At 38.4% G+C, this 14,143-nt stretch overlaps 1 protein-coding gene across 1 annotated transcript in view; it reads right to left on the bottom strand.

Moving 5' to 3' along the window:
* The window catches only part of SPMIP4 (sperm microtubule inner protein 4), a 40,688-nt gene that overhangs the window by 16,958 nt on the left and 9,587 nt on the right, over window positions 1-14,143 (bottom strand). The window contains exons 2-4 of the mRNA XM_068972310.1: window positions 13,573-13,749; window positions 7,387-7,458; window positions 5,263-5,292 (exon numbers count right to left, since the gene is read on the bottom strand). Coding sequence (XP_068828411.1) covers window positions 5,263-5,292; window positions 7,387-7,458; window positions 13,573-13,749 — 279 coding nt within the window. The remainder of the gene's footprint in view (window positions 1-5,262; window positions 5,293-7,386; window positions 7,459-13,572; window positions 13,750-14,143) is intronic.

Genomic DNA, 14,143 nt, shown 5'->3' with positions numbered 1-14,143 from the left:
CTCACAGTGAGAACTCACAGAAATTATGGGAAGGCTGTGTGATGTCTGTATTTACCAGGCTGAAATAAATGTATAGGTTATGCCACAAATGTTTATGTGAAAGTCTTGTTACTGAAATTTTTCTATCACTATTTTCCATCTAAGTATTGGCAGGATTTATATAATAGCTTTTGCAAGTTCCTATGGATGGTGTGACTATGAAAGAATGAGAATAATTTCTATAAGAAACATTTTAAAATGTCTCATTGCTTTTGCATCATAGGACATTTTTCAATAGCAGTCATTTTTGGTTAGTTTGGCCATCTGTTCTCATCACCCTGATGCAAACCTGTACTGAATTCAGCAGCCCTGGCATCTTGGTGGGCTCTCTGAAATACCTCATAGCTTAAGATTCTTAAGTTCCTGGTTTCTTACAGACACCACAAGAAGTTAAGATTGATTTGTAAGAGAAGAAGCCTGGACTTCAGGCATAAATCATTTCTGAGGCCAGTCAGCTATTTTTGTTTTTGCGTAAAGTGATCTGGTTTTCTTGCCCTTGTGGCAGGCTCTCCCACTTGAACACACTTTTGAATTTGGTATAGCATTATTTTATTGCTAGCCACTAAACCCTTTTCCAGTTTGTAAGTGCCACATCATCTACTGGACAGCTTGGAACAAGGTATAACATCATCAACTCTATGATGACATGAGAACACAGAATCAGGACATTCCTGGATCCCAGCTAACTGATGTCCCTGGGAGTCATGAAGACTCAGAAGTAGTGACTGCTCTTTCACTGTAGCAATACTGGTTGTACTTCATTTAATATGCTATGCAATGATTGTCATTTCTCCTAGATAAGTATTTCCAGTGCCTGCTTCAATGGTTCTATAGTGAACTGTGTCCCCTTTGTAAGAGGAATTAATTTCTTACCATTAAGCTTGAAAATAAGTGAGCATTTAAAGTTTGAGCAAATAAAGCAGGAACAAACATGTTTGTGCTCATGGAGAGTGTCCAGTCTGCTTGAGTCAGGTAAGGCTGGAGTTTCCTGTAGGCTAGTAAAACCTACGTTCTAAGGGAGCATTTTGTTCAAGGCACATGCAAAGCCTTGAGGGCTTGGCTCATTCACCTTCAGGTAGAGCACTCAGGAAGCAGGGGACCTGGATGAGAAACAAAGAGATCCTAGGGAAAGTGAGGAATGAATGAGAAAGGCTGGGCTTCTAATATTGTCCAACAGCCAGGAGACCTGAGTCATAAAACATACTGGTAAGAATGGTTAATGGAGTAAATTGAATGCAGTAATTGTCTTAGAGCTAATTAACTTTTCATGTATGCAACTTTTCTGGGTAGAAAATTCATTTTGATTCTCCTGGGTTCTTTCCAGGATGTGCCAGGTTGAGCTAAGGTGTAAGAACCAGTGGGAATGTGGAATTAGTGGGATTAAATTTGGAACTTCTGTTACCATTTCCCATGGACTTGATGTGGTTTAAGGAAATGTGGTTATGAATATTTCAATAAATGGTCCTATCTGCTCCCTGTTCCTAGAAAATATCCCAGTAAGCAATGTTGGAAGGTCCTCAGACATTGTAACTGCTACATGAGTAGGAATTGCGCTCAGAGAACTCTGCCTTTAAATGTTAACTACAATGACAATAAAACACATGCCAGGCCCTCTGCTAACTGCTTTATCTACATTCTTCCTGAGAGAATAATCTGCTGATAAGTATTTAGCTCCAGGTCAGAGGCCAGGGCAAGGTGACCCCATGTTTTACTAATTTGATATTGGTAAGAACTTCCTGAACAAAAGTCATTACATTTCTTTTCATTATATCTTGTTTTTGTCACAGAGACACCAGAAAGCAGAGATTAACTTGTTAATTTAGAAAGTAAATTCTAAAGGCCAAGAGTTTGCTGTTGTGCTCTGTGTGTGTATTCAGTTGTGTCCGATTCTTTGCAACCCTATGGACTGTAAATCACAAAAAAGAATCACAAGAATTCAATAAGCTTTTTCTTTCTGAGATTGGTCCTCTTAATAGAAGGTAAAATTGCAGAATGTATATCTGTAGTTCTTAGGATCTTCTGGTCTTGGGTGTGGCCTGGATTTTGGCTTTGTGTAGAAGGGGTAAAAGTAGGACTAGGAAGGCAGCGAGGGGCCCCCATTAATTATCATCACTTAGGATTAAGCAAAACTTTTTTCCTGATCAGATTCTAGTAATATATATTTCCTAGCAAACAGTATTAAGTTATATCTGGTAATGATTTAAGAAAATGTTTTTTACTTTTAAGACCTGAAAGCTGTGGACTCTGTGTTTCTTGAGTCGAGGTATATTATGGAATTTCATTTAATATCTTGTATATATGTTATTTTTGTTAGTTAAAAAATTGCAAATTATACCCTCAACTAAATTTTCAAGTTGTAACCCATTCAAGTTTTGAGTACCAATGACCAGAATGTATATTTATTCCTTTAAACTAAGACTGTGTAGAAACTAATTATATTCCTGTTACATTAAATGATTTATAAATATTACTTTTCATTTTGCGTCCATAAATAGAGAAGAAATAATAAGGAAAAGGCAGAATATCAAACACTCGCTTAACTACATACACATTTAAATAAAGGGATTCAGTTTCTCTTTGACTAATTCAGTTAGAGGCATGAGCTATCTCTGGACTCTGCCCTATTGAGCAGGTCTACGAAGATTTTTATCAAAACACTACACAGCTCTTCCAAGGAGATGTTTGAGGAGCTGAGGTCAAAGGAAGAAGAGACTTTGGAACTTATCGGGCTATAAGGTCATATGACAGAAAGTGAAGAGGAACTAAAAAGCCTCTTGATGAAAGTGAAAGTGGAGAGTGAAAAAGTTGGCTTAAAGCTCAACATTCAGAAAATGAAGATCATGGCATCTGGTCCCATCACTTCATGGGAAACAGATGGGGAAACAGTGGAAACAGTGCAGACTTTATTTTTTTGGGCTCCAAAATCACTGCAGATGGTGACTGCAGCCATGAAATTAAAAGACGCTTACTCCTTGGAAGAAAAGATATGACCAACCTAGATAGCATATTCAAAAGCAGAGACATTACTTTGCCAACAAAGGTCTGTCTAGTCAAGGCTATGGTTTTTCCAGTGGTCATGTATGGATGTGAGAGTTGGACTCTGAAGAAAGCTGAGCGCTGAAGAATTGATGCTTTTGAACTGTGGTGTTGGAGAAGACTCTTGAGAGTGCCTTGGCCTGCAAGGAGATCCAACCAGTCCATTCTGAAGGAGATCAACCCTGGGATTTCTTTGGAGGGAATGATGCTGAAGCTGAAACTCCAGTACTTTGGCCACCTCATGTGAAGAGTTGACTCACTGGAAAAGACTCTGATGCTGAGAAGGATTGGGGCCAGGAGGAGAAGGGGATGACAGAGGATGAGATGGCTGGATGGCATCACTGACTCAATGGATGAGAGTCTGAGTGAACTTCGGGAGTTGGTGATGGACAGGGAGGCCTGGCGTGCTGTGATTCATGGGGTCGCAAAGAGTTGGACACGAATGAGTGACTGAACTGAACTGCAGGTCATGAGGAAAAAAATAAAACCAACAAAAGAGGACTACTTTTTATTTTTCATGTTGTCACTAAGAGAATTTGAAAAGTCCAAAACAGAGGTCTTCATATAGTTGTTTTTTAAAAAAGAAAACCCCAAAGAGCCTAGACTTCACTTTTAATAGCCTTTTGAGCAGATCTTTGCTTTAACTGGAACGCAATTTTTAAATGCCAGCTTAGTATTTCCAGCTAACATTGATAGGAACTCTAACAGCATCAGGGACACCAAGCACTCAGACAGTGGATTCTAATACCATTCTCCAGTGGAAGGAGCTGGGGCTCCTTGGAGAAATGGCTGGTTCTAGACCTGGGGCAGGACAGAAACAGGATGAGCCTGGAGCATCTTGTACTCCAGAAGCATCTTGGAGCATCTTGTACTGCCAGAAAGTAAGGAAATGCTAAAAGAAAAAGCCCCACAGTGATAAGTGACGAACTACTTAAAAACAAAGAAACCAACAGAAAAATAAACCAAAAACCCTCATACACAATGCCTCCAGTGATAGGGGTATGGGCATAGAAGCCAACTGAAAGAGCTCTTGTGGCCAATTTGAATGATAAAATAAAGTAGTACAGTATTGCTACTCAAGTATTGAGTACAAAATAAATCCATGAGTCTATACTGGCTAAATAAGTGATTAAATAAATGAGGAGGAATAGACACATTTCCCTTACAAAACAATACCAAATAATTTATGCAGATACCCTGCCTTCAAGGAGGTGGAGTTTAATTCCAGACTTTTAAGTGTGGGCTGCACATAGTGATTTTCTTCTAAAGAGTATAGGATGGGAAAAGGAGAAAAAAAGGTTAACTGCACACTGGGGGAACCTCATAAATACCACATCAGCTAGGTAATCAAGGTTACCATCAACAGTGATAAGTTACGCACTGGATAGGACATGATGAAAATGGCAATTTACCCCTGTGGTCCTCCTCCCTAAGACATACTACTGCAGTCTAATCATGAGGAAGACACCAGACAAGTCCTGACTGGGGGACATTCTACAAAATACCTGACAGATAATCATCAAAACTAGAGGTCATTTAAAGTATTCATTTTTATTTGCCTGTGCCAGGTCTTAGTTGCAGCACATGGGATCTAGTTTTCCAGTCCAGGGATTGAACCCTTTGCACTGGGGGCACCAAGTCTTAGCCACTGGACCACTAAGAAAGTCCCCTGAGGTAATTAAAAAAAAGAAAAAGGGAAGTCTGAGGAACTGTCAAAGCCAAAAGAAGCCTATGGAGACATGACTACTAAAGGTACTGTGGTGTCCTGGACAGGATCCTGGAATAGCAAAAGGACATTAGGGGAAAACTGAGGAAATCTACATAGTACTAATGCACCACTATTGGCTCATTAATAGGACAAAGGTACCATACTAATATAAGGTATTATAATAGGGGAAACTGGATCTGAGGTAAATAGGAAATCTCTGTACTATTTTCCCAATAATTTTGTCAGTATAAAATAGTACTAAATTTAAAAGTTTACTTTAAAAAGTCAGTCAGGAATATAATTGGGGGAAATCAGTAATGCTGTTATTTTGGATTTTTATCAGCCTCTTCTCTTGCCTGATTAAGAAAAAAAAAAAACTATGAAAAATATAGCTTGTCCTTACACTGTCTAAGACATATAGATGGCCAATATTTTTTTCTAGATTATAACAGGGAAGGAAAATACAGTTGTCTACTTACCCTACTGTTGAATTAGGTGGTTTGGGCAGCCTAGAATAAAACCAGGAAACAAATCCTAATTTATATTAAGGACTTTTAAAAGCTCACATTTCTATTAGCAACTTGCTTAAGAATAAAGAAGTATCCCATTTGCAAACTACAGAGTCTCTATGATACTGATTGACTTTCTGGAACACTGAGTATTAACCAGACAGATATGATATTATCATATCTCAGTTGTCTTTTGGTCAATTTTTTCCATTACGCTTATTCTAACTTCAGCCCCACTCACCACTTGTTCTGCATTTCTAACTTATTCTAATGATAATAGAGCTTTAGTTCTTACTGACTTCATGCTCATAGGCAGAGCACCGAAGTGCTCTGAGGTAGCCTGACACCACGCATGTGGTGCAATTACATGACCTAAAGTGACCTGAGTGTGGCCTGGTTGGAGAAAACATATAAGTAGTGTGTGCTTTGCCCCTTTGCCCAGGATTGCTCACCTCTCATGACAGTAAATGTTGCCCAGTTGCAGAGAGGCTAGAACAAAACTGATCAAGTTCTCAGGGGCATGCCTTTTCTGAATCACTTCACTATTAGAAGGTTGTATGTTCACTAATTGCTCTGAGCTCTACGTGCCAAGAAATGACACTACAGCCCAGGGACAAAGTCCACACTAGAGAAGGACTGTCATCAACTTTCATTGGATTTCAGCAGTTAGTTTCAGCCTATACAAATATTTTTGAAATATTTCAATTATGAAAAATGAACAGAATGATATCAGTCAATAGTAAAGGCAGTAAAATTGAATATACTGTTTGCTTTTTTATATGTTCCTCTATTTAGAAAGTGGTACACAAGCCATATAATTTTATTAGTCTATAATGTATTGTAAACACAAAATCCACATGCACTTTAAAAGGTTTATATCTTTATTTGGACTCTAAGTTTGTTGGAACTAAAAAAAAAAAGCATGTCTTCCAGTTAAATTTCTGGTTGAGTAGGGAATGGAAAGCAATGAATATAAGAATCTATGAGATTGAGCGCTACCAGACTGACTATTATATATGAAACATTAAATCAGCATTTAAGAGTTTTCTCATTTAGCTGATTTTGACAAGTACTTACCTAAAATTAATTTGATTCAACATGGAAAAAATTGTGTGTGTTTATGTGTATAACTGAAATCACTTTGCTATACACTTGAAACTAATACAACATGGTAAATGAACTATACTTCAATTAAAAAAACAAAATGGAAAAATAAGAATAAAAATTTTTAAAGAAAAGCTTTTTCAAAAATTCAAAGTTTGAAAGGATAAAGTGAAAATAAAAAATGCTCAGAGACACGAATTCCTTGACCTGAACCTATCCATGGTTTTACTGCCACTCTCTCCTTTTCAGTTTATTAATCCCAAAGGGAAAAAGGCCTAGCAACCACACATTTCATAACTTTTTGGCTCCCTCTTGTGGCTGAACTCTATATTAATTTATGCCCTATAAACAGAACTAATATTAGTATTTTCATTTTACATCAGTGCTGTCAGTATTTTCTCTGAAAATTACAAAGCAGGCCTTTGTAATATATACAACAAACTATTTCAATGAGCAAAAAATAATACACTAGAAAATAATTCCTCTAAGAAAAGAGTGAATTAAGTATTCTTTATCCAAAAGAGAAACTTACAGAGTAATTTTATTAAAAGTTATTTGTAGATTGTCATAACAAACTACTTTCATAAAATTCTGATTAAAATTTTTATTGAGGGCACTGGGGCTTTTTCTATGACCCTCTTAAGAAATGTAACAGATTCTTATTAGATTGAATAACAAAGTCAAAGGCAGGGAAATGGGTCAAGAGGACCTGTATGAATCTTTTTGAACATTACTATTCCATTTTTCCAATTTTTTTTATTTAAATGCAAAAAACTATTAGTAGGTTTTAGTCTATTTATTTTATTCTTGTTCTTTTGGTCTTGGTTTCTATAGTCAATGATCTCTATGTAAAAAAAGGAAGACTTTTGTTTTCCTAGAAGTTCCCTAGACTTGAGGAAAATTTGGGGACTATTAAAATTTTGCATATGACTCATTTCCACTTAAAAATGTTATTTGATTTCACATAAGAAAAAGAAACCTCAAACTTACAAAGAATCATTTCCGTAGATGTCACTTTTTTTGTTCTGTGACAAATAATAAAATTGTTCAACAGGAAGCTTTCTGAAAAGAAAGAAAACATTAAATTGAACGTCTTTTTAATAGCAGTGTAATGTGAGATAGTAAAAGAATAACAGATGAATACAATATACGTTAATTCAGTATATGAAAAGATGGCATTTTAAATCAGTGGGAAAAGGCTTATTTTTTAATAAACAACACAGGAAAAATTCACTAGCCATTTGGAAAAAAAAGACTTCAACTTCATACTATTCAAAGAGATAATTTCAGATGGATTAAAAATCTAAGGAATTGGTGAAAAGCATACAAATATTAAAAAAAATATACGAATATGTTTTTTTCTTGGTGGTAGGGAAAACATTTTAAATAAGATTTTTAAAAACTCAAAAATCAAAAGGAAATTTGATAACATCAAATGAAAAATTTTTGAAAAGGGCTTCCCTGGTGGCTCAGTGGTAAAGAATCTGTCTGTCAATGCAGGTGACATGGGTTCGAGTCCTGATCTGGAAGATCCCACATGCTGAGGAGCAACTAAGCCCACGCACCCCGACTACTGCGCCTGTGCTGCAGAGCCTAGGAGGCGCAACTCCTGAGCCCGTATACTGCAACTACTGCAGCCTGCGTGCCCTAGAGCCTGTGCTCCACAGCAAGAGTGTGTATGTGTTAGTTGCTCAGTTGTGTCCAACTCTTTGCGACCCCATGGACTGTAGCACACCAGGCTCCTTTGTCCATGGGATTCTTTGCAACAAGAGAAGCCACTGCAATGAGAAGCCCATGCACCACAACTAGAAAGTAGTGCCCACTTGCCAAAAGTAGAAAAAAGCCTGTGCAGCACAGCCAGCACAGCCCAAAATAAATAAATAGAAAAAAAATTTTTTAAGATAAGGAGAATTTATTAAAAAATTTAAGACAAGACAGTATAAAAAAGCTCAAATAAAACAAAGATTAGAAAAAATATTTATAATAGATACATATATAGCTAATATCCAGAACATAAAGAACCTGTAAGAATCTATAGCTAAAAGACAAGCAATAAAAATGAGCAAAGGATAAGAACAGAAAGGAAATATGGTCAAAAATAAGAAAACAAATGTAAGAAAAAAGTACTCAATCTAATCAGAGAAATGCATTCTGATGATCAAGATAAATTTTTTATTCTTTAGATAGGCAAAAATTATACAGTTTGATAATGTTACTACAGTTGGCTAAGAATATGGCAAAATGGATACTTTTAGATACTACTCTGGGAATATAAAGCATTTGGGGGCTAAAATTAAAAATAATTCATATATCATGATCTATAACTTCTACTTAGAATTTTCCCTGGAGAAACTTTGTGTATTGAGTTCAAGGAAGCCTGTATAAAGATATTCATACATTTAGTTAATACAAAAGAAGAAAAAGAAAATACAAGAATGGCTAAATAATTTAATACATCCATATTGTGGAACACTATGAGAAATTTAAAGAATCAGATTATATCCATATTTACAATCTTTAGATTGCAGTTTTAGGTTCTTGGCAAGGTTGAGAGATTTGAAGGTAGAGAGATTATCAAATACTCTTTAACTCACACTTGCTTCAGTTCAGTTCAGTTCAGTTCAGTTGCTCAGTCGTGTCCGACTCTTTGTGACCCCATGAATCGCAGCATGTCAGGCCTCCCTGTGCATCACCAACTCCTAGAGTTCACTCAAACTCACGTCCATTGGGTCGGTGATGCCATCCAGCCATCTCATCCTCTGTCGTCCCCTTCTCCTGCCCCCAATCCCTCCCAGCATCAGGGTCTTTTCCAGTGAGTCAATGCTTCACATGGGGTGGCCAAAATACTGGAGTTTCAGCTTTAGCATCAGTCCTTCCAGTGAACACCCAGGACTGATCTCCTTTAGGATGGACTGGTTGGATCTTAGCCTCCCCCATTATCAACATCTCTCACAAGAGTGGTACATTTGCTAGGATTGATGAACTTCCACTGACACATCATTATCACCTGAAGTCCATAGTTACTGCAGCCTTCATTCTTGGTGCTTGTGATATTTTAATATATACTGTACTGCTGAACTCAGTTTCTTGTGAACACCCATCCTACATCTCATCTATCCAATGTAGACTCCAAAATACTCGCTTTCTCAGTCTTTGAGATTGGTCCTAGAGTGTGAGGGTTATTCTTACCCCACAAGAATGCTCACCAACAGAATCTCACAACTGAGGATGTTCTCAATTAGGTAGATACTTTGTGGGCATCCGCCAGGCTTTCTCCAGTCACCTGGTGCTTTCTCAGTGGCTTCATAAACTAAATTATTACAGGGGCAGGAACAGAAGTTTTCATGTATGAACTCAGCAACATGAAACTCCCCTTCATCATAACTGGCCTGGCTACATTTGAGTTTACCAGAAGAAGTTACCAATCCTAAGTAATTCATAGAGAAAAACCTCCCTGGGTGTACTAGTCACCCACCTGGTAGGTGGTTGACTACATTAGACCCCTGCATCATGAAAGATGACTTATCCTCACAGGAACCTCTAATTAAGGATTTCCCTTTCCTCCTCACTACATTGCTGCCAGTTACATCATCAATGGAATGTAACTGAAGGCCTTATTCACTACATGATATCTTAAACAGTATTACTCTTGACTAAGGGTATATTGCTACTGCTACTGCTAAGTCACTTCAGTCGTGTCCAACTCTGTGCGACCCCATAGATGGCAGCCCACCAGGCTCCCCCGTCCCTGGGATTCTCCAGGCAAGAACACTGGAGTGGGTTGCCATTTCCTTCTCCAATGCATGAAAGTGAAAGGGCAGTCGCTCAGTCGTGTCCGACTCTTCATGACCCCATGGGCTGCAGCCTACCAGGCTCCTCCAATCCATGGGATTTTCCAGGCGAGAGTACTATTAGTCAAGGGTTATTTAGTTTATGAAGCCACCGGGTGACTGCAGAAAGCCTGATGGATGCCCACAGAGTATCTACCTAATTGAGAACATCCTCAGTTGTGAGATTCTGTTGGTGAGTGTTCTTGTGGGGTAAGAATAACCCTCACTAAGTAATACTCTTGACAATTTACCACAAAAAGAAATAAGGCATTGGTTGAATTGAAAAGATTCACTGGCCTTGTCATATTTACAGAATGCTGGAATAGCCTATTGATGACTCAGCTATGGCTCAGTGTTGTCCTGAAGAGTGTGGCACATGCTCTGAACTGGTCATCAATAAATACTTTCCTCTGTAACCAGAATGCATGGTCTAAAAAGTACAGGGGGAAGTGGGAGTGATGCCCCTCACTGTTTTTATTACACTTGAGAAAACTTTTACTTCCTCCCCAGCCACCTTGAGTTTTGCTCATTTAGAGGTTAAGGGAGAAATGCTGCCACCAGACAACAGAACAATGGTCCCACTGAACTGGAAACTGAACTGATGATGTAATCTGGGGCTCATTATGACTCTGGAGAAAACAGGCAAGGAAGAATTATTCCAAGTAGGCTGGGATTATAGATCCTAAATGTGAAGGGCAACAGGACTGCCGCTATACCATGCTGGGGAAAAGGAGTATTTCTAGAACCGGGATCTTTTAGACACCTCCTAACATAGCTCCCTGGAGAAGGCAATGGCACCCCATTCCAGTTCTCTTGCCTGGAAAATCCCATGGACGGAGGAGCCTGGTAGGCTGCAGCCCATGGGGTCACAAAGAGTCGTATAAGACCAAGCGACATCACTTTCACTTTTCATTTTCATGCATTGGAGAAGGAAATGGCAACCCACTCCAGTGGAGAATCCCAGGGACGGGGGAGCCTGGTGGGCTGAAGTCTCTGGGGTCGCACAGAGTTAGACACGACTGAAGCGACTTAGCAGCAGCAGCAGCAGCAACATGGCTCCCAGTGGCATAAAATTCATAGAATAGAGTAGTAGCTGCACAAGGCAGAATCGCTAACAGCTTAGTTGTTTTGTTTTGTTTTTTAAGATTTACTTATTTATTTCGCTGTGATGGGTCTTTGTCGTGTGGGGCTACTCTCTGGTTGTGGTGTGCGGGCGGGCTTCTCATTGCAGTCACTTTTCTTGTCTCACAGCACAGACTCTCGGGTGTGTGGGCTTCAGTACTTGGGGGTCCCAGGTTCTAGAGCACAGGCTCAGTTGCTGCGGCCCATGGGCTTAGTTCCTCCTTGTCACATGAGTCGCTTGTCACTAAGCGACTTCCCTTTCACTTTTCACTTTCATGCATTGGAGAAGGAAAAGGCAACCCACTCCAGTGTTCTTGCCTGGAGAATCCCAGGGATGGGGGAGCCTGGTGGGCTGCCTTAGTTCCTTCCTGATAAGGGATCAAACTCGTGTCTCCTGCACTGGCAGGCAGATTCTTTACCACTGAGCCACCAGGGAAGCCCCAAGGGAAGGTTATAAATCTTTCAGGAACAAAATTTGGGTTTGCCCCACCAGGTAAAGACTTCCCTTGTGGCTCAGACAGTGAAAGAATCTGTCTGTAATACAGGAGACCTGGGTTTGATCCCTGGGTCAGGAAGATCCCTTGGAAATGGAATGGCAACTCACTCCAGTATTCTGGCCTGGAGAATTCCATGGACACAGGAGCCTGGTGGGCTACAGTCCATGGGATCACAAAGAGTCAGACACGGTTGAGCGACTAACACACACACACACACACACACCAGGTAAAAAATTCCTGTGGGCTGAGGGCAAGGGAACTTGAAATATTTTTAAGAGATAAATATGATAATGATAACATTTAAATGATAAAAATGATAACGTTTAACACAAAAGGGTGTGACAAGAACTGAATATATTAACCTGCATTTCTGAGTCAGGAGTGATTGACATTCTAATTGGAACAAATATTTCCTTTCCCAAGTATCCTAGGGCTGCATTCCGTAAGACACTAAGACTTCTTTCTCATAAGAGGCTAGTCTTTTGCTTTCTTTTTACACAATATAATTCTGAATATACTTCTAAGTCTTTTAGAATATTGTACATTTTTTAATATACAAATTCTGGGGACCAGAACTATAAACTCCATGAGGAGCTATACCTTAATCTCAACAATGCTTGCTATATTCAAATGACTGAATAAATGAATGGCTGGAATGAGTGAATGAATGAACAAATGAAAAGAATGTGGACTATGGAGTTAAATAAACCCAGATTCAAATCCCCATTCTGAAACTTCATATTGTCTGACCCAAGGAAAGGTACTGAGCCTCTTGGGTCTCTATTGTAAAACCAGGATCACAATTTCCACTTTACTAAGATATTAAAAATCTATATTATATTATAAAGCAAGTTCCACGAGAGTGGGGGCTTAAACAAATCTGTCGAATGAATTGATGAACTTGAGGTCCTATCTTCATTGTGTCAATATTTGCATCTTTCCAATTGGACTTTTCATTTGTCTGCTTTTTATTACTTTACTGAGGCTTTCATAAGGCTACCACATGTCTCTATTGGTATTGCTTTCCTCTTTAGCTGTGGCCTATTTATTTAACTGCTTTAGAATAAAAAACTAGCTAGCTAGATTGTCAGTAAACTAGGTAGCCAGGATTGTTAGATAAAATAGGAGTAAGCGGGCTCTGTGTGGAGAAGCTTCAATGGATTTTGTTTTGAATAAATTTCATACTTAGTAGTTAATGTTGTGACATTTAATTTACTGCTCAGATTGTGTGTGTGTGTGTTTTATCTTCAGGTTTAACTGGCCTTTGAATAAATTTGCCGAAAGGGTAACTTTAAGACATAAATGATGATTGAAATATTTTAATACTTGAAAACAATGCCCATTAGATTCTAATGACTGACTATAGATGGTTTTAAAAAAAATAGAATTCAAAAGTCAACAACATTTGTAGAAATTAGGCCATCTATTTGCTCAAGCCAAAAAAAATTAATCTCTCTCAGGAATGTTACTTAGTTTTAGATAAAATATGGTTAGTAAGGAAATTAGATTAATCAAATTCTTTGATCACATAAACATCTCTAAGGAGAGCAAAGGTATTTATATTTTTTACTGACTTCACAATTAGAAATTATATAATTAGTGTTCCCATCTGTATCTTTTCATAAATAATAAGTTTAGAAGTAGATTTAAGTTAACAAAGGACTCACAACAGAAATACAGAAAATTGAATAACAATGACCTCTATGTGAGGGACTGAGTTTATTTACCTTGGCCAGATTTCTCCACCAAATCCATAATGCTGATGTCCTTTGCCCATGACTCTAGGAGGTTCACATTTCGGCCTGTGTTCCTCAGGGAGCGAAATGGGTATCATCCCTCCATATTCCCTTTCAGCGCCCCATGGAAGCCTACATCGTTGGAGTGACTGTCTTAATGTCTGATACCTGCATAAAAAGAGATTTTTGAAATATTAATGGGTTCAGAGTGGAATGCTATGGTCTGAATGTTTGTGTCCTTCCTGCCCCCAAATTTATGTATTTAAATCCTAATGTCCAATGTGATGATATAAAAAGGTGGGATCTTCAGGAAGTGACTAGGTCAGGAGGAGCAGTCATGAATGGGACTAATGCTCCTGTAAGAGAGATTCCAGAGAGCTTGTTAGCACTTCTACAATGTGGAAGTGAGCTAGAGTGAGAAGGACCTTGTTAGAAATACAAATTCTCTGGCTCCATCCCAGATCCAGGAATCAGAATTAGTGGGTGCAGTGAGGTGTTGAGCCCTATAATCTGTTTTTCTTTAATTTATCTTTTAATTGGAGGAAAATTGCTGCATTGGTTT

This window comes from Capricornis sumatraensis, chromosome 5, assembly GCF_032405125.1.
Source record: "Capricornis sumatraensis isolate serow.1 chromosome 5, serow.2, whole genome shotgun sequence".
Classification (NCBI taxonomy): Eukaryota; Metazoa; Chordata; class Mammalia; order Artiodactyla; family Bovidae; genus Capricornis; species Capricornis sumatraensis.
This window is presented reverse-complemented; position numbering and strand designations above follow the sequence as displayed.